Source organism: Primulina tabacum, chromosome 10 (genome assembly GCF_025594145.1).
Source record: "Primulina tabacum isolate GXHZ01 chromosome 10, ASM2559414v2, whole genome shotgun sequence".
Classification (NCBI taxonomy): domain Eukaryota; kingdom Viridiplantae; phylum Streptophyta; class Magnoliopsida; order Lamiales; family Gesneriaceae; genus Primulina; species Primulina tabacum.
In genome coordinates, this window is record NC_134559.1 from 25,435,966 (window position 1) to 25,456,004 (window position 20,039).

General features: G+C 39.0%; 3 protein-coding genes across 4 annotated transcripts; all 3 read left to right on the forward strand.

Annotated features, from left to right (window-relative positions):
* Positions 1-3,112: 3,112 nt before the first annotated feature.
* LOC142505766 (cis-prenyltransferase 4, chloroplastic-like) lies at positions 3,113-5,278 on the forward strand. Of its 2 annotated transcripts, none has more exons than XM_075618877.1 (3): positions 3,113-3,558; positions 3,666-3,733; positions 4,318-5,278. In XM_075618877.1, exons 1-3 carry the CDS (start codon positions 3,154-3,156, stop codon positions 4,763-4,765), a joined length of 921 nt encoding a protein of 306 aa, XP_075474992.1. In that variant the 5' UTR covers positions 3,113-3,153; the 3' UTR covers positions 4,766-5,278. The 2 variants fall into 2 exon arrangements, with proteins under 2 accessions (XP_075474992.1, XP_075474991.1); XM_075618876.1 differs by having other exon boundaries at positions 3,113-3,570; positions 4,318-5,277.
* Positions 5,279-12,151: 6,873 nt separating this feature from the next.
* On the forward strand, positions 12,152-13,267 carry LOC142505008 (uncharacterized). The gene is made up of 2 exons (XM_075617834.1): positions 12,152-13,003; positions 13,139-13,267. The coding sequence occupies exons 1-2, from the start codon at positions 12,152-12,154 to the stop codon at positions 13,265-13,267; spliced, it is 981 nt and encodes a 326-aa protein (XP_075473949.1).
* Positions 13,268-15,556: 2,289 nt separating this feature from the next.
* Positions 15,557-16,021, forward strand: LOC142505009 (uncharacterized). Its single transcript, XM_075617835.1, has one exon. It carries the CDS (start codon positions 15,557-15,559, stop codon positions 16,019-16,021), a length of 465 nt encoding a protein of 154 aa, XP_075473950.1.
* The last annotated feature ends 4,018 nt before the right edge of the window (positions 16,022-20,039 follow it).

The following is a 20,039-nucleotide window of genomic DNA, read 5'->3' on the forward strand; positions in this document are numbered from 1 at the left end:
CCCGAGGTGATGAAGCTGGCCTTATCTTGATCATTTTTGGCCGAGGGGATTTGATGGTACCCCTGGTAAGCATCCATAAAGCTCAACAAGTCATAACCCGAGGTGGAGTCTACCAATTGATCGATCCGGTGTAGGGGATAATGATCTTTGGGACAAGCTTTATTGAGGTTCCAGAAATCCACACACATCCTCCACTTTCCGGTAGACTTTGGTATCAATACCACATTCGAGAGCCAGGTAGAAAATTGAATTTTCCGAATGTGGCCGGCCTTCAGCAGATCTCTCACCTGTTCATCAATAACTTTGTCCTTCTCACGACCAAAGTGCCTCTTCTTCTGCTTCACCGGGTGAGATCCCGGGAGAATATTCAAGTGATGCTCCGATATCAGGGCAGAGATCCCTGTCAATTCCTGCTGGGACCAGGCAAAAAACAAGAATATTAGTTTTTAAGAAATTAATCAGACTGACCCAGGTGGATGTACTGAGGTCCCGAGCCACCCGGATTTGCTGGCCTAGTCCAACTTCTACAAACTCCTGCTCTTCCCCAGCCACAAAATGTACCTCACCCTTCTCCACCATTCTCCCTCCTATCTCATCAATTCTTGCTTTCTTCCCCTCCTGGTTTTACTCTGATAAGCTCGGACTTCTTCCACAAGAAACTTGATCTTTTGGTGGTAGGTGGATGCCACGGCCTTCAGCTCATTCATGGCCGGCCGGCCCAGAATGATGTTATACGATGATTAGTAATCCACCACAATGAAAATGGTCATCACTATCTTCTTAAAATCCCGGGAACCCAAAGTCAATGACAGGACAATCTCTCCTTCTGGATAAACCACAAGGCCAGCAAAGCCAAAAAGTGCAGTCTCCACGGTCTCCAGCTGAAATCCTTGTAAATCCATCTGCACCAAGGCCTCCTTAAAAATAACATTCACAGAACTGCTCGAGTCAACGAAGACTCTCTGAATATCATAATTTGCCACCCGGGCTTGGATAACCAAGGCATCATTATGGGGTAGATTTACCCCCTTTAAATCTTCAGGGCCGAAACTGATCACCGCCTCACTCCCCCTCAATCCTTCCACTTCCATGAAATCCCTCCTACTTCTTGATTTCCTTGCCCGGTTGGAGTCTCCATCAGTAGAGCTTCCCGATATCATCTTTATTAACCCCGCCCGGGGGGCGAGGCTTTCTTCCTTTATGTCTCTTGATCTCTCTTCTTACCGGGGTCACTCCTCGGGACATCTCTTGGATCAACCCAGGTGCTGGGTCTTGGTTGCTGAGAAGTCCAAGGTGGCACTCTTGGCCTCTTGCTGGATTGGCTATGTCCTTGGGCAGAGGGCGAGACATAGTTTCCCTTCAAAGTTTTGAAGTCGCTAGTATTATGATAACATACCCCATGCAGGGTACAGAATCCATTTTCTCTGGTCTAACGAACTGTTGAGATGACAACAAATCCCTGCTATATTCCTGGACCTCCCGATCCCGGATAATCTTCAAGGGCACGTGATGCGAGAAATGCCCCTGACTGGTCTTCCTCGGCCCTCTCTTCTCAGGCTTTACCACCCGGTCTCCTCTCTCCTTCCTCCCCGCTTCTCTTTTCTGCTTCTGTGCCTTTCCATGTTAATGTATTTTCTGCCCAAGATAATAAGTCCTCAAAATCCCCGGGCACCTTCTTAGTCAATTATCGAATGAACTCACCTTCCTTCAAACTCTGGGTGAAAGCAGTTGTCTTTGTCTCGGTGGCACAGGTGGGAACATCCAGAGCCACTCTATTAAATCTCCTTATATAAGCCCTCAAACTCTCCTCCGGGCTCTGTTTGACTTCAAAAAGAATAAATGCAGTCTTCTTGTACTTTTGCTGCTGCTAAAATGGTGTAAAAATACCTTCTGGAAGTCCTTGAAGGAATGAATACTTTGAGGAGCCAACCCCTCGAACCATCTTTGAGCAGAATCCACCAACGTTGTTAGGAACACCTTACACTTGATTCGATCAGTGTAACAGTGTAACATAGCCATATTTTCAAACCTGGCCAGGTGCTCCTCGGGGTCTGCATTGCCATTGTAATCTTTCACTTTGGCAGATTTGAAGTTCCCGGAAAGAGGTTCCTGGACAGCTACTTCCGCAAATGGGCATCCATTGGCAATTGCCCGAGAAATACCTCGGCTTTCCAACTGTCCTTCCGAGACCTTCATTTTCTGTCTTAATTCCAGCAACTCTTCCGTCACAGTTGGAGATTTGGACCCAGCACTAGATTCTCCGTCCTCCTCTCTTACTTCCTCCTCCTCCCTCCTTCCTTGATCATGCTCCTGCTCCTGCTCCTGCTCCTGCTCCCTCCCTGTAGGGGTAACTTGATGTGAGGGGTCTTTCTGGGCCATAGCTTTTCGCACTTCATCAGATACAATTCCAGCCAGATCTTCTGGAGACATAGTGATAAGGTTAGGTCCTGTGGGAGGAGCACCACCTTGTCCCGAAGTATGTGCACCATCTCCAGGAGCCTGGGAATTGTCCTGGTTAGTTCTTCTGGTTGGAGCCATATCAACGTCTTAATCTCAATTTCTCCCAGACGACACCAATGATGTGATCTTAGTGAAATGGATGAGCCGGGTAAGGGGCTCCACCAGATCAAATCAATAATTTAGTGTTTAGGAATTTGAGTGAAGATAATAGCTTCGATAACACTTGCAAACATATGAAAATCTACATCCCATTAATTTTGAAAGTGGAAATAAAGAAGATGAATATATATTTTGGGCTTTTTCCGACTCATGTGGAAATCTACATCCCATTAATTTTTAACATATTAGTTGGCGACAGGGACGTGTTTCAAAAATAAAATTGCGGATGAGAGATGTAAATGACACAAAAAATATTTGAGGGACATGAATGACCAAAGGTGGAAATAATATGGACACTTTAATTTATATATCATAAAATGAGTCGATTTAATTTATATTTTTAATAAAAAAATATTATTTTATATAAAAAATTATATAATTTAATGAGTTGAATCAAATGAAAGGTCGAACCCAAAAAAATTGTGACGGTTTCACAAGCATAATTTTGATTTTTTTTTTAAAAATAATATGATTTAACTAGTTACAAGTCATTATTCTTTTGACCTTGAAAAATCTTATCCTCCTCCCAGTGCAATGGCAGCAAGCTCTTTCCACATCCATCTTTCACCCCTCAAACATCAGCGCCTCTCTCACGCGCCTGAACTCTCTCCGAACACGCGCCGTCCTTCGTTTTTCTTCATTCCTAAAGCTTTCACGGAGACTGAACCTCCGGGAAACGGCGTATCAATCAATGGCTTGCTGCCTGTTCATTATGCGGAGGAAGACCCGAGTCCGCTTCCTTCAGGGCTCCGGGAGGATTCGATGCCAAGCCATGTGGCGGTGATTATGGACGGGAACCGGAGGTGGGCCCGGATGAGGGGTTTGCCAGCTGGGTCGGGTTACGAGGCCGGGGCTCGGGCTCTAAGGAGAGTCGTGGACTTGTGCTGCAAGTGGGGGATCAGGGTTCTAACGGTCTTTGCTTTCTCATCCGACAATTGGGTTCGTCCCAAAGTAAAATATTTCATAACCTTTACTTCATTTTCAGAAAAACGGAAGCTTTTGTTTGGTTTTACTTGATTTTGTGTTTTCTACTACTTTGATTGTAGATGGAAACAGATTTCTTGATGGGATTGTTCGACAGAGGATTGAGAAATGAACTCCAACATTTGATAAGGTCTGTTGTTAAATTTTCTTCCTATTTTTATCTACTGTTAATCATGAAATGCTGGTATTTTATTGATTTATGAGAAGTGATTCATTAAGTAATTCGTGCTTCAATGTGATTCTTATATATGCGTTTTGGGGATAAATCAGCATCTTGTTGTATTGTTCCACGTTTACGTCTTTCTTAGATCGATCAAAATTCTACCTTTCGGTTGGTGTGATACTTTTGGACAATTACTTTGTTGTTTAGCTTGAATTCTTGGTTACTTTTGAAGTAACTGGTACCAGGATTTTGTTTTGTTTTTAATGTTGTTGTATGAAACTGTCATTCATTAGAGCGGGTTGCGGGATGATGATTGTATTAGATGACTTATTATCAATCAGTTGATCCCAAATCTCAATCCTGTCTGTATAAATTCTCCACAATTTCATTTTCTGAGATCATCGTTTTTCTGATCAAAGATCTCTCTTTTGTATATTCGTAAATTGTCTTTTATTTTTTTGATTGCTTCTTGTCGTGGTGATACATGTATAACTAGATCATATCTATTGGTATGTAACGAAGTTTATCTTTTACTTAATGGTTCTGGACAGACGGAAGGTTCACATTTCTGTTATTGGAGACTGCACCAAACTTTCGAAACCACTTCAGGTCTTGCTAAGTGAAGCGGCGGAAACTACAAAGAACAACTCTCAGCTTCACCTCATTCTTGCTGTTAATTACAGTGGTCAAAACGATCTAGTGCAAGCTTGCCAAAATATCGCACAGAAAGTGAAAGACGGCCTCATTGAACCAGAAGATATCAATAAGTTTTTACTTGAAAGGGAGTTGGAAACAAATTGTACTGAGTTTCCAAACCCTGATCTTCTAATACGGACCAGTGGTGAGCTTAGGATTAGTAATTTCTTGTTGTGGCAACTGGCTTACACCGAACTGTATTTCACAAATTCTCTCTGGCCTGATTTTGGAGAAGATGAGTTTGTGAAGGCTTTGCGCTCTTTTCAGCAAAGGCAGAGACGATATGGTGGAAGAAGTTCTTGAATTGTACTGAGTTGGATGGTAAATGGACTACAGAATAGATCATCCTAAAGTCTCATTTACTCATTCGTCGCCCTTAAAAAATTCCTGACATCAGAAATCAGAAGCCGAATCATATGAAACCTCTTCTACCAAGATAACATAATGTATCTTGGATACTTGTAGCAGAGAGCAATTACTACAGTGAACAAGAATCCGACTAAGCAGATGATATATTTATCGTCTTGCACTGGACTGAAGATTACTCCTTAAAATCAATAAACATTCACATTGAAGTGAAATTCAGAAGTTTTTGCCACCCAACAAATACGTCCCTGCGGACGGCTCCTACGACTTTTGCAGCACTTCTGTTATGTTCTTGTTGGCTAGACATTGGATACCAGATTTTTTTGGGTGTTGATTATATCAGCACTTGTTAGGTTCACATTATCATTCAGGAAATGTGGAGTATCAGATATATAAGTAAAAGAAATATTGATTTATCGGGTTGTGAGCATTCATTAAATTGGTGTTATCCATTCATTTTACTTTTTATTTAATTAGTTTATTTATCTTATTAAATTTTACCAAGTTATATTTATATACATACATATTAAATTTAATTTCTAAAAAACAAATCGAGAAACCTGGCCATTCGTACGGAAACTCTTAAAAAAAAACCAAAAATCATAAATGTTTTAGGCAGATATTTTGATATGAGTTCATATGACTCATTTCACTCGTGGTACAATTTTATACATTTTGAATTCAGATGCTCATATAAACATCTTAGAACACAATCCACAAGTCATTTTCGGTATAACATAGTTCAAACCATCGTGATGTGAAATGAGTTATTTGTATTGCTATTTTGCACAATGCAATTGTGCAGATACTTGGGATGATTATATTTTCCAACTTGTTGTACTTCTCTTACGTTTTTTGGCCAAGCTAACGAGATTTTAAGCATATTTTCTGATGTAATTAATACAATAAAACCAATTGTGTGATTATGACGACTAGGAGCCAAAGATCGGGGCTTCATTCTGGTCATGGATAGATCACTCAGTCCATAAGTAGTGTGAAGACTCATTATGGCTCCGGTGGTCACTACCCATGAGTTACTGACTCATTATTCAACAGGCACGCATTCAGAACGTAAGCTATTGATGCATTCGGCTACTGGACTTTCCCCATCTAGGTGAAACATTTGGGTTTCTTCGTCTAGCAGTACGATGCTTATATTGCTTCTCACAACCCCATTTTTCACGGTTTAGGTTGTTCTCATTTCGCTCGTCGTTATCATGGGAATTACTTTTTCTTTCTTTTCCTATGGACATGACAGTGAAGCAAATATTTCCATTAATACTACGTTTGGTACCGACGGTAGCTCTCATTTCTGAGATAACAATTCGCAAAAAGCTACGAGAAAGTAAGACTTGCCTAATATGAAGACCCAAAATTTTCATTAAAAAGAGACAAAGTACCAAGTTGATTTTATTTTTTCATTGAAGTTGAATTATGTCATAGAGGAGAATAAAATTACATGCAACATTTGGCATTAATGGAGAAGGCCTAAAGTCACATTAGTGACATTTAAGTCCATAAACCATGCAACATTTGGCATGTGGGGAAGAGCTAAAGACACATTGGTGATTACAAGCTATAAATCATGCAAACTTTGGCATGGAGGGAGAATACTTAAAGTCATATTGGTGCCTTTAAATAGTGGCAAATGAATTAGTGAAATCACACCAAAAACAACATCAAAAGTTTTCTCCAAAATTTATAATTTTCGAGTATCAAAATTGCCCAATTTCAGAAAGTTTTGCTCATTGTTTTAGACATCCAAATCCGATCTCCAACGTTCAAAATATACCTACACGTGTTTGGAGCAACATATCCAAAATTCAGACTGATCCAACGGTTCAATTAGGCACAAACATTTTTGCAAGGTGACTGGTTTTTCAGTGTCAAACTTCAACTTGTTCATTCCAAGATTTTTGGAACAATCTTTCATGTAAGTGGGTTTATATGTTTTAAAGATTATGTATTTTTTAAAATTCGATCGTCTACTGCATGATGTGAATAAGTGTGGATTTCAAAAATCACTAAGTTACTTCAAATAGTTTCATTCCGTCTGTTTGTTCGTTTATGCTTCTCCGTTTCGTTCTATGTTGGTGTCATTATATTCGAACCAATTTGTCTCCGAATTATAAATTATTTGTTTGAATATGATAATGGTGCATTGGGAAAGCATATGAAGGAAAAGGCGCCAGAGGGAGTCTGTCTATGGGAAAAGGCCGCAGAAGGAGCCCGAATGTGGGAAAAAACACTAGAGGGAGCCCATTTACAGGAGAAGGACCCAAAGAGAGCCCAAGATCAAAGATAGCCCATGATCATTATAATCTGTTTGTCTGATAAGTTCTGTTCTGAAATGTTCTGATCCGAATTTCTGATTTGCTCTAAGTCTGATTTCTGTTCATCCAACTCTGAAGCTCTGATTTGTTCAATGATTAACTTATGTTCATCCAACTCTGATATACTATGCTATGTAAAAGAAGAAGATTTTAAAAGTATTATGTATCAAATGTTTTATGGTATTCGATCAGCCCCACTTGCTGAGTGTTTCCCAAAACGCTCACCCTCCTTACGACCCTCTCCAGATGAGAATGAAGAACAGGCAGAACAAAAGGAGCAGGAGCAGTTCTGGGGCTGGTAAATAATTAGAATGAAGGAATTCAAGTTCTGGATGTTCAAGCCCATTAGTATTCCTTTGTCTTTTTTAGTAATGTTTGTACTTTTCGCTTCCAGAACCTCTGTATTTTTCCTTTCATGTAAAGACAATGAAATTTTATGAAATAGATTGGTATTTGGTTATGTGCTACGAGGCTTATTGTTATTTGATTAACAATGCCGGATGTCACCGACACCTCGGTCTCGCGCTGTGACATTTAAGTGGTATTAGAGCCGTCAGGTTCATAATCCGACTGGAGTTTGATAGACAAAATTTGACGAACAAAAATGCCCATGCCTTTCTATCTAAATTATTATGGTATATCATACTCATCTCCGTTTGTTTAAATCCTCAAATTCAAGTTGTCTCCATAGTTGGATGACTTATTCTTCCACATAGAATCTAGAAACTCAATCTTGTCACTGCTTTCAATCTATGCGAAACTACCACTTCTTTCCACTTGGGAAAAAATCCAACGAAAGATTTTGTTCGACCCAATTATTTGTCCAATGTTGATTTTTTTCTTTACTTTGATTCTAAATCTTTTCATTCGATTTCTCTAGGAAATGACAGGAAGACCACTAAGAAACAATCGTAACCCACGAATATCCAATCAGGATGATGAAGAGAACTACCTCCACCACCACCCGGAGTTAACCTTAGTCAAGTAGACATGCTGGCAATTGCCACCATTGTGGCCGCGACGCTACAAGGGATTCTTAACCCAAACGCCAACAATGCCATCCAACAACCACCAGAACCCCAGCCATGTGGTATTAAGTACCACTATGAATTCCTCCGAAAAAAAACAAGTCCCAACCTATGATGGGAATCCCGACCCGGAAGTTGGCCACAACTGGCTCAAAAATATAGAAAGTTGTTGGAACATTTCATGTTCAAAATCTTGATGTTGATTTTGATATTAACAAAACTTGTTATTTCGTTTCTAATGATTTACTTTAGTGCGCAGGTAGCTGGAACTGATCAGGTTTCTAACTGATTAGTTAAGCGAGGTAAAACTGAAGATATCAAGACGATTAACTAAAAACATCAACTGATCGACCAAACTGAATCAGCTCAACTGATATCTTAAAGAACGGTTCAACTAATTGTCCAGCTGATAGGTAGTTCAGCAGAAGACCTTCAGAATCCTGGCCAGCTGATGAAGAGTTCAACTGATGAAAAACCCGGCTGACCAGTTCAACTGAAAGAGTGAAATCAGTTCAACCGACGAGTCAACTGATTTCACCAGCCCAACTGAAGATCAGTTCAAATGATCAGTTAGGAACATCAGTTAGAAATCAATCAGTTGCAGATCAAGACAAGCTTATCTTAGTGGACTCCAGCTACGCACAAAGATACAAATACTTGTACAATCAAAGGTTCAATAATGGATGTTGCAGCAAAGATTAAAACCGAGAGATTCCTAGAGGCATGTCAGAAAAGTCAAGACACATATACCAAGGAATGCATTCAAGCTGCAACGATCACATGTGATGAGTCTTGAAGTACGGTCTCAATGCCTCTATTTATACACGCTCAAGACCATCAGCAAAGATAACAAGAGAGAGAGCACATACTAGAGTGTGTGAAGATAAAAAGAAAGGGCACACATATTGCATATAAGCTTGCAAGAAGCAATCAGCCCAGAGGGAACACTTCATCGTGTTATCAGTTTAGTTTAGAAGCATATTTTCCTCAGTGTGTGAGAACACTTTCGGGTAGTTTTCAGAGATCAGCTCTCACACGCACACACACCACCACTCAAATAAAGTCTTGCAAAAAGACAATAAACTTGTGTATGTAGTCTTTCCCACATAGAAGTTAAAGAAGTGTTGACTGGAAGGTGCTGCTTTCAGTCTAGTCTAGGAGTTCAGTTAGGCAGTAGTGTAAGTCCTAAGCTGAGTGGGTTTGTACAAAGTGTTGTATAAATCACAGTCTTCTAGTGAATCCTACCCGAGGGGGTAGAAGGGGTGACGTAGGAGCAGTTGAAGTCTCCGAACATCCATAAACATATCTTGTGTATTTTTCTGATTAACTGTTGTTTTCAAACTTTTTGGATCAGTTAGAGTATTCGTCAGTTCAGTTGTCGCATAATTGAACTGATGAAAGCAAAAACTAATCTATTTTTTTTTCAGTTATTCAATTACACAGGATACACAAAATATATCAGTGTTTCTTAACAAAGGATTATTTCGAGTGTTCTTCGCTTGGTTTTACTCTAAACTCAATCTAATTCATCGGTGTATACATTCTTAGAACACGAGCTATTGCAGCTATTGGAGAATATTTTGTTTGAAGCATCTCAAGGTGCTTTGCAAACGATCCTTCAATTGGTATCAGAGCGGGTTGTTCTTGAAAGTGCATTGAAACTGATTTTGATGTTCAAAATTCGAAATTTCAGATTTTGTAAACATATATATGCAAAACTGAATTTTCGTACAGCTTGCAGCGACCGTATGAAAAATGACATATCTCCTTGTTTGAGTGTCCAAATGACAAACAGCTTTTTGCGTTGCAGACTAGAATCATATAGGTTTACAACGGCATAAAATTTGCAGCCTAATTATGCTCGAGAAAAAACAGTTTATTCTTTGAAGGCAGAGCATATGTGCTGTAGCAGAAAATGAGCCATGGAGAAAATTTGTTATTTATCCATCTTCTTTTATAATTTTCAAACTTTCAAAAATATAGGGGGATAACTTATTATAATTTTAATGGAGAGATTATTTTTAAATATTGAGGGGGAGAAAATTTTGTGCTTAAAATGTTTAGAAAAAATGATTTTTTGATTCAAACAAAAAGGGGGAGAAATATGTTAGTTGAATTGATTGTTTATCCAAGTTTTGTGATCATAAAAAAGGGAGAGATTGTTGGAACATTTCATGTTATCAATCTTGATTTTGACGTTAATAAAACTTGTTATTGTGTTTCTAACATATTTACTCAAGTGTGAAGTTGCAAACACAAGAAGCAAACTGAAACATAATTCAGCCAAACTGAATTTCTGGCGAGCTTCGGTGTTTTGAAGATATCTCTCAGCTGGATAATCCAAATGACAATCCGCCAACTTAAATGATCCGAAAACTTAATTTTAAACAAGTCGTATTTCACGTCAGTTGGGAAAATTCGGATGTTTTCAAGGTCTAACCAATCGCTGAATTACCAAACTGATTGCACGAAAACAGCAATCAATTGGGTATGAGCAGTTGCGGTATTTTGGCCATATCTCTCAGGTCGGTTATTGGAATAAAGCGATTCAGTATGCGTTTGAAAGATAAGACAATGATCTACAAATCATCTTCAAAAGTCGAAGTCTTAATTGAAGTTTAAGATGATGATAAATGACGATGAAGCTACTGGTTCTGCAGAAACTGAAATCAGCTAGGCTGATTTCAGCACACCAGCTGAACTGAACTGAACCAGCAGCTGACCAACTGAACTGAACCAGCTGCTGACCAACTGAAACTGAACCAGACCAATTGAACCGAGCCAATTGAACCGAACCAGACCAATTGAACCAGCTGAACTGAACCGAACCAGCAGCTGACCAACTGAACTGAACCGAACCATCTACTGACCGGTTGAACTGAACGACTAGTTGAGTTGACCAGAGTTGACCTGTAGGGAAAATGTTCAGCAAGACGAATTTGACCGCTGCAATTTCAGAAACAGTACAGAAACTTTACAAACGATCATATTCTTGCGTCTAACGTATATATCATTGTTGGGGCTTATAAATAAAACATCTTGAAGATCAAACAAGAGCTTTTGAAGAGGATTCAAAGCATGGGCAGTTAGCATGAAGAAATCAGCTAATTGAGAGCACAAGCCCTTGTGTGGGGATACATTTGAGATGTACACTGTAAAAGAAAAATTCCTCACACACAATCACTCACACATATACAAGAGAGTTGAACTTCAAAGATTAGTTGAGTGAGTCTTGCACAAAGACAATAAACTTGTGCATGTAGTCTTTGCATATGAGACATAAACAATATGATGATTGTGAGGTGCTGCCTACAATCTTGAGTGCTAGGAGATCAGTTAGGCAGTTGCGTAAGTCCTAACTGAATGGGTTTGTACAAATAGTTGTATAAATCAAAGTCTTCTAGTGAAGGGGTGACGTAAGAGCATTTGAAGTCTCCGAACATCCATAAAAAAATTCGTGTCTATTTGTTTATTGCATTTACTTATCATTTCCTTGGATGCATTGTTGAAACTTTTTATGTGTTATTCAAATAAAAAATTATTGCATACCAAGTGTTTGATTAAATACTTTAACCAAAATATTTTTTACTCATTCAACTTGCATATATTTTAAATGCTTTACAAAATATTTAATCAGTTTCTGCGAAGGTTTCTGTTGGCGGATTGTCATTTGGATCATCCAGCTGAGAGATATCTTCAAAACACCGAAGCTCGCCAGAAATTCAGTTTGGCAGAATTCCGTTTCAGTTTGCTTCTTGTGTTAGCAACTTCACACTTGAGTAAATATGTTAGAAACACAATAACAAGTTTTGTTAACATCAAAATCAAGATTGAGAACATGAAATGTTCCAACAAAAGTCAACTTCATCTGCTGAAAGTAGCCTGAAGAACTCAAGGTAGAAGTGGTGATACCATTTCTTGAGGAAAGAGCACGCAAATGGTGGGGGACTATTTCCCCAGCTATGGCCGAGGATGGGCCAATTACATGGCAGACATTTAGAAGGGAATTCCTGAAGCAGTATTATCCGACGGAATTCCGTTTGCAAAAGCTGAGTGAATTTGAAAGCTTTAAACAAACTTCAGACATTACGGTGATTGAGTACAACTCAAAGTTGAATGACCTCGGAACGTACGTTCCAACTATAATGGCAGATGAGACCCTAAACATGCATCGTCTCCAGAAAGGGTTAAACAGTCGAATACAGTCAGTCTTAGTTGTATTCAAACCCACAAATTTTGCTGACTTAATGGGAGCTGCCATGAGCGCTGAGACTGACATCAAACGCAGAGAGGAAGAGGGTAAGCACAAACGACCCTTTCCTGGTCAGTCATTCCGTAGAGGACAAGATTTTAAAAGACCCAACCAGACAATTGGACCATCAAAAGGAGCCTTCCCAACCCATTACAACAAGGAAATCAGGCCTTGTCCAAATTACAGCATGAGACACTCAGGAGAATGCTACAGGAACATTGGTGCTTGTTTCAAGTGTGGGAAGTTAGGCCATTGGATTGCTGACTGTCCAGAGAACAAGGACAAAGGGATTAAACCAAACGCAGAAAATCACAAGCCGAGGGAGAACAAGCCCAATGCTAGGATCTTTGCCATAACTCAAGAGGAAGCAAATAATGCAAACGACGTGGTAGCAGGTACTATTCTGATCAATAAAATGCATGCTTATGTGTTGTTTGATTGTGGTGCTACCCATTCGTTTGTATCCAAAATATTTGCTAAGAAACAAAAACTAGAAGGAGAAACTCTTAGTGAACCATTAAGAGTAGCAACACCTGTTAGCAAAACGATTGAAACCTATAAGGTACATCGAAATTGCAAAATTTGTATAGGTAATCTAATCTTCAAGGCAGAGCTGATTCAACTAAATATGGCCGAGTTCGACGCAATCCTAGGAATGGATTAGTTGGCTAAGAGTCATGTCTTGGTGGATTGCCAGAAGAAGAGTAGCAAACTGCAGACTCCAAACCATAAGGAGATCATATACCATGGTAGATCTAAAGAGAAAAAATCTCTTCTATCGGTATCACAAACTTTGAAAGCCATGAAAAGTGGTGAAGAAATTTAACTAGCAATGATCAGCGAGGTAAATGATGAAGTTACTCTGAAGATAGAAGAAATTTCAGTTATTCAGGAATTTCCGAACGTCTTCCTTGAAGAATTTCCTGGTACGATTCCTGACCTTGAAGTGGAGTTTGAGATCAACTTGATTCCTGGTGTTGCACCGATCTCAAAAGCACCATACCGAATGGCCCCAGCAGAGTTAAAGGAACTCAAGGACCAACTCCAAGAGTTGTTGGATAAAAAGCAGATTACACCCAGTGCATCTCTTTAGGGAGCCCCTGTACTATTTGTGAAAAAGAAATACGGGAGTATGAGATTATGTATCGACTATAGAGAGTTGAAAAAGATTACAATTAAAAATAAATACCCTCTCCCGAGGATAGATGACCTTTTCGACCAATTGAAAGGAGCCAAGGTCTTTTCAAAACTCGATCTGAGGTCAGGATACCATCAACTGAAGGTCAAAGCAGAAGATATTCCTAAAACAGCCTTCAGGACGAGATACAACCATTACGAGTTTATAGTAATGCCGTTTGGACTGACCAATGCTCCAGCAGTAATCATGGACCTCATGAATAGAGTCTTCAAACCATACCTTGATAGGTTCGTGGTCGTATTCATAGACGACATCTTTGTGTACTCACAAAGTAAGAAAGATCACGAGGAACATCCTCGCCTCACTCTAGAGACACTCAGAGAAAAAGAACTGTATGCCAAATTTAAGAAATGTGAATTTTTGCTAACAAGTGTCACCTTCTTGGGACACATAATCTCTGAAATAGGTGTTTCAGTGGACCCCAAGAAAGTAAAAGCAATTGTGGACTGGCCTCGACCAAATTCAGTAACTGAGATTCGAAGCTTTCTGGGTTTAGCTGGATATTATAGGAAATCCGTTGAAGGATTTTCTTCAATAGTCGTACCCCTCACCAAACTCACACAGAAAAACTCTAGATTTTTTTGGAGCAAAGAATGCGAGAAGAGTTTTCAGATTCTTAAAAGAAAACTTGCATCTACACCAGTGCTAGTAGTTCCCGAAGATGGCAAGAACTTCACCATATACAACAATGCATCAAAGGGAGGATTATGGTGTGTACTTATGCAGGATGGTCAGGTAATTACCTACGCATCAAGGCAATTAAAACCTTATGAGCAAAATTACCCAACTCGTGATCTTGAGTTAGCAGCCATCGTATTTGCACTAAAAATATGGAGACATTATTTATATGGAGATAAATGCGAGATATTCACCGATCATCAAGGCCTCGAATACTTATTCACCCAAAAGGAATTAAACATGAGGCAGAGACGGTTGATTGAACTCTTGAAGGATTATGATAAAACCAATCAACTACCATCCGGGTAGAGCCAACAAGGTAGCAGATGCCTTGAGCCGAAGAGACGCAGGAAAAATAAATTTATCGGCTCTTTCAGCTCAACCATGCCTTCAAGAAACCATCAAGCTGGAGCAAAATCACGATCCTTTCATAGCAAAAATTAAGGAGCAAGTTCAAGAAGGAAAAGCTCAAGAATTCCAAACTGATGAGAAAGGCGTCATGTGGATGAAAGGACGTTTGTTTATACCAAACCTCGATGAGATAAGACGAGAAGTAATGTCTGAGGCACACAAGTCAAAATTCTCAATTCACCCTGGGAGCACCAAAATGTATCGAGACTTGAAACAGAATTACTGGTGGAATGGAAAGAAGAAGGACATAGCAGACTTTGTCGCTAAATGCCAAATTTGTCAACAGGTCAAAGCCGAACATCAACGACCCAGAGGACTCCTACAACCGCTAGAGATCCCAACATGGAAGTGGGAGAACATTTCCATGGAATTTGTGGTAGGATTACCAAAGTCAAGACAAAACCATGATGGGATCTGGGTTATCATCGATCGACTGACCAAATCAGCACACTTTTTACCAGTGCGAATGAACTACAACCTAGATAAATTAGCCATCTTGTACATGGACAACATAGTAAGATTACACGGAGTTCCAGCAAGTATATTGTCTGATAGGGATCCATGTTTTGTGTCCCGATTCTAGAGAAATTTCCAAGAAGCCATGGGAACCAAAGCCACCCTCAGCACGGCCTATCACCCGCAAACAGATGGCCAAACCGAAAGAACAATTCAAACCTTAAAGGACATGTTATGGACGTGTGCTCTAGATTTCAAAGGAAATTGGAGTGAGCATCTATCTCTAATAGAGTTCGCATACAAGAAAAACTATCACAGTAGCATAGAGATGACCCCTTATGAGCACTCTATGGAAGAAAATGTAGATCGCCCATGTTTTGGGATGAAATCGGGGAGAACGCCATCACCGGGTCTGAACTAGTACAGATCACAATTGAGAAGGTAGCTATCATCAGAGAGAAACTCAAAGCGGCTCAGGACCGACAAAAGAGCTGGGCTGACTTGAAGAGAAGGCCGTTGGAGTTTGAAGTCGAAGAGAAGACCTATGTTAAGTTTTCACTTATGGAGGGAGTGGTCCGCTTCAGCAAATCGGGGAAATTAAACCCAAGATACGTTGGACCCTTCGAAATTCTTGAAACAATCGGAACCCTAGCTTATCGGCTAGCCTTGCCGCCTGACATGTCAAGAATCCATAACGTCTTCCACGTTTCGCGACTAAGAAGATACATTCCCGAATCGAGTCATATTAACGAGGTTGCACCACTGCTACTCGACGGCAACCTGAATGAAGAATTGAAATATGAAGAAGTCCCTATCCGTATAGTGGACACCAAATAACAACTCCTACATCACCGCACCATCCCATACGTGAAAATACAATGGTCAAACCATACTGAACGAGAATCAACATTGTAGCTAGAAGAGAAGACGCGCACCCTTTATCCCTACCTTTTCAAAGACCAAGCTAATTCAAGTTTCGAGGACGAAACATTAAAAAAGGAGGGAAGGATGTGAAGACCCAAAATTTTTCATTACAAAGAGACAAAGTACCAAGTTGATTTTAGTTTTGCATTGAAGATAAACTATGTCATGGAAGAGAATAAAATTACATGCAACCTCTGGCATGAAGGGGGAAGTCCTAAAGTCACATTGGTGACATTTAAATACATAAACCATGCAACCTTTGGCATGGAGGGGGAAGACCTAAAGACACATTGGTGATTAAATGTCATAAATCATGCAACCTTTGGCATGGAGGGGGAATACTTAAAGTTATATTGGTGCCTATAAATAGTGACAAAGGAATGAGTAAAATCACACAAAAAACATAAAAAATTTCTCCAAAAATTGTAATTTTCGAGTACCAAAAATTCTGCCCAATGTCAGAAAGTTTTCTCATTGTTTTACAAGTCCAAATCCGATCTCTACCGTTCAGAATATACCTACACGTGTTTGGACCAACATCCAAAATTCAGATCGATCCAACAGTTCAATTAGGCACAAACATTTTTGCAAGGTGATTGGTTTTTCAGTGTCAAACTCCAACTTGTTCATTCCAAGATTTTTGGAACAATCTTTCATGTAAGTGGGTTTATATGTTTTAAAGATTATGTATTTTTTAAAATTCGATCGTCTACTGCATGATGTGAATAAGTGTAGATTTCGAAAATCATTAAGTTACTTCAAATCGTTTTGTTCCGCGTGTTTGTTCGTTTATGCTTCTTCGTTTCGTTTTATTTTGGTGTCATTCTGTTCGAGCCAATTTTTCTCCGGATGATAAGTCATTTGTTTGAATCTGATAATGGTTCATTGAGAAATCTTGTGAGGGAAAAGGCTCCAGAGGGAGTCTGTCTGTGGGAGAAGGCCCTAGAAGGAGTCCGAATGTGGAAAAAGGCCCCAGAGGGAGCCCATTTACAGGAGAAGACACCAGAGGGAGCCCAAGATCAAGGATAGATCATGATCATTATAATCTGTTTGTCTGATAAGTTCTGTTCTGAAATGTTCTGATTCGAAGTTCTGATTTGCTCTAAGTCTGATTTATGTTCATCCAACTCTGAAGCTCTAATTTGTTCAATGATTAACTTATGTTCATCCAACACTGATATACTATGCTATGTAAAAGAAGAATGTTTTAAAAATATTATGTATCAAATGTTTTCTAGTATTCGATCAGCCCCACTTGCTGACTGTTTCCCAAAACGCTCACCCCCTTACGTCCCTCTCCAGATGACAATGAATATTATGTAGAACAAAAGGAGAAGGAGAAGTTCTGGGGTTGATAAAGAATTAGAAGGAAGGAATTCAAGTTCTGAATGTTCAAGCCCATTAGTATTCATTTGTCTTTCTTAGTAATGTTTGTACTTTTCGCTTCCACAACCTCTGTATTTTTACTTTCATGTAAATACAATGGAATTTTATGAAATAGACTGGTATTTGGCTATTTGCTACGAGGCTTATTGTTTTTTGATTAATAATACCGGATTTCACCGACTCCTCGGTCTCGGGGCGTGACACCTATTATTAGGCAATGAATTAAGGATTGTTGCTGCCTGCCAAGGCCATTTGAGATGTATTTAATTTCACGCGTTAGTTATGATAATTGTTAATGTAAGGTCCAAAATGCGATAACGTAATCTAACTGCATTCAAATCTAGAAATGATAGAAATAGAATAATTAATTTATTTTTAATTGCATTTATTGAATGTAATAGGCATGTGTACATGTTTAACATAGGATTTTATATTGGAATGCATAAAATTATGTTTTAAAGGTTGTTCGAGACGCGATCGAGGAACAGAGACCGAGGACCATAAAGGAAAAATATTTTTATTAAACGATTATTTTTAATTATTTAATATATGGTATATTTTAAATGGTATTTTCGAAAATGGTGCTTTTTGAGGTGTTTTTACGCGTTGAGTCGTATTTTAAACCGGTAATCGATTTTTGACGAAAAAAGGATTTTTTGGAGGCTTGATTAATATTTTCAAAAATTTTCCTAAACAAAATATTTTAACTACATTATAATGAGCCTATTATACTAAGGTTATTGGGGCTAGCTTACTACACAATTATTTATATCAAAATTTAGAGTTTCCTAAACCTTAAACACCTCAAACCACATGCCACCAAGTTTCAAAAGATCCTAGTTTTCTATCCACCATCACACGGCCACACAACTTTCTTTTTTCAAAGGCAATTCACATGAGGATGAAGGAAAAACGCAACAAGCTTCCTCACCATCTCTCCGCCAACGTCCTTCGCGTCTAGAATTGTTTTCGTGCGTGAAACACGCAAAGGTACGCCTTAATATTTCTTTACTCTTCGTTCATACCATATTATGTGTATTGCAATACATGATCAAAACCTTGGTTTTCTTGCTTTTAAATTCATGTCTTTGATGCACAAAAGGGGCTGCCATGGTAGGGTCATTAAAATGGATGAATTTCAGTGTGTTTAAGAGTTCTTAGAGGCCTCGGTTAAGGGCTGGACGAGAGTGAGGAGAAGACCACACGCTTTTTTTTGGGTTTGATTGGAAACTAGGGTCAAATTTGGGTTCCTAGAACGGCACGGCTGTGGGCTGCTGTTGGGACGTTTCCATGGGTCCTAAGGGGTTCTAGTCATGGTCCTAGATGGATTAGGGAAAGGCTGGTGCAAGGGCTGGTCTAGGAAGGGTCAAAGGGGTTCGGTTAGGGTCCCCGCAAGGCCAGCTAGGGTCGGTTAAAGGCTAAGAACGAAGGGCACCTAGGTGGTTCAAGTTAGGGTTTCTTGTATAAAAGTTCAGAATTTTCAGTGGCTGTTCTAGGCTTGTTCAAGGGTTTAAATTGATTGATTTGGGTTGCATAGGGTATGGTTAGGTGTTAATAAGCCATGGTTCAAGTTTGGTAAAGTTTGGCTAAGTTTCGAGTTGATTCGGGATAAAATCGGTACGTAGGTTCAAGTTTTAAAACGAATTGGAAAATTAGTTGGGGAGTTTAAGTTTAAGTCTAATAAATATTTATGGGTGTATTTTAAGGTGTTATGTTAACTTTGGATGGATTCGGGTCGTCGTTTTAAGGTCTAAGGGTAATTTGGGAAAGTTAGGGTTTCAAGGGCAAAATGATCATTTTACACCTGAAAAATGTTACCGTCCTGGCAATGCCCTAAATACTGTAATGAATGATAAAATATTTATTTTAAAATATTATGGGATTTTATGATGAAAAATGATAATACTAAAAGATGTGTTGCATGCTTGGTTTAAAAAGAAAAGTGATATTGATGTATGATTTTTTATAAGTGATGAATATAAAAAGTTGAAGGAGGTGATTTGATTGTGACTCGTACAAAAGGATATGATGATATGTAAGGCCAAATCTCAGTTGACGGGTCAGAGTGTCGCTGATGTCCCCGACTCCTGGTATCATAGTTACACGTAGATGGATCCATCGACCAAAAGCTGAAACGAAAGTCACAATTAATGATCAGAATTCAGCAAAAGGGAAACTTATACGTATATGAGGAAAGGAAAAATGATATAATGAAAAGAAAATATTTAAAGTTTATGCATGTTCATGAAAATTTATTTTATTTAAATTATCTTTCACTGTTGCTTGCGAATGTGTAAATATACTACTTATTATCATGGTTAAGATTTGCTGAATCGATAGACTCACTAGGTGTGAATGATGCAGATGAGCATGATTTTGATGATGTTGGAGGACTTCATTGTTGAACTAGCTGGACTGATGGTGGACGTAACCCAATGACCTTTGCTAGTTTTTCCGCATTAGTATGATTTTAAAGATTTTGATGACTTTTATGACTTTAGATACTTATGAGGGGTTTTGAAAGGATTTAAGATGCTTATGCTTT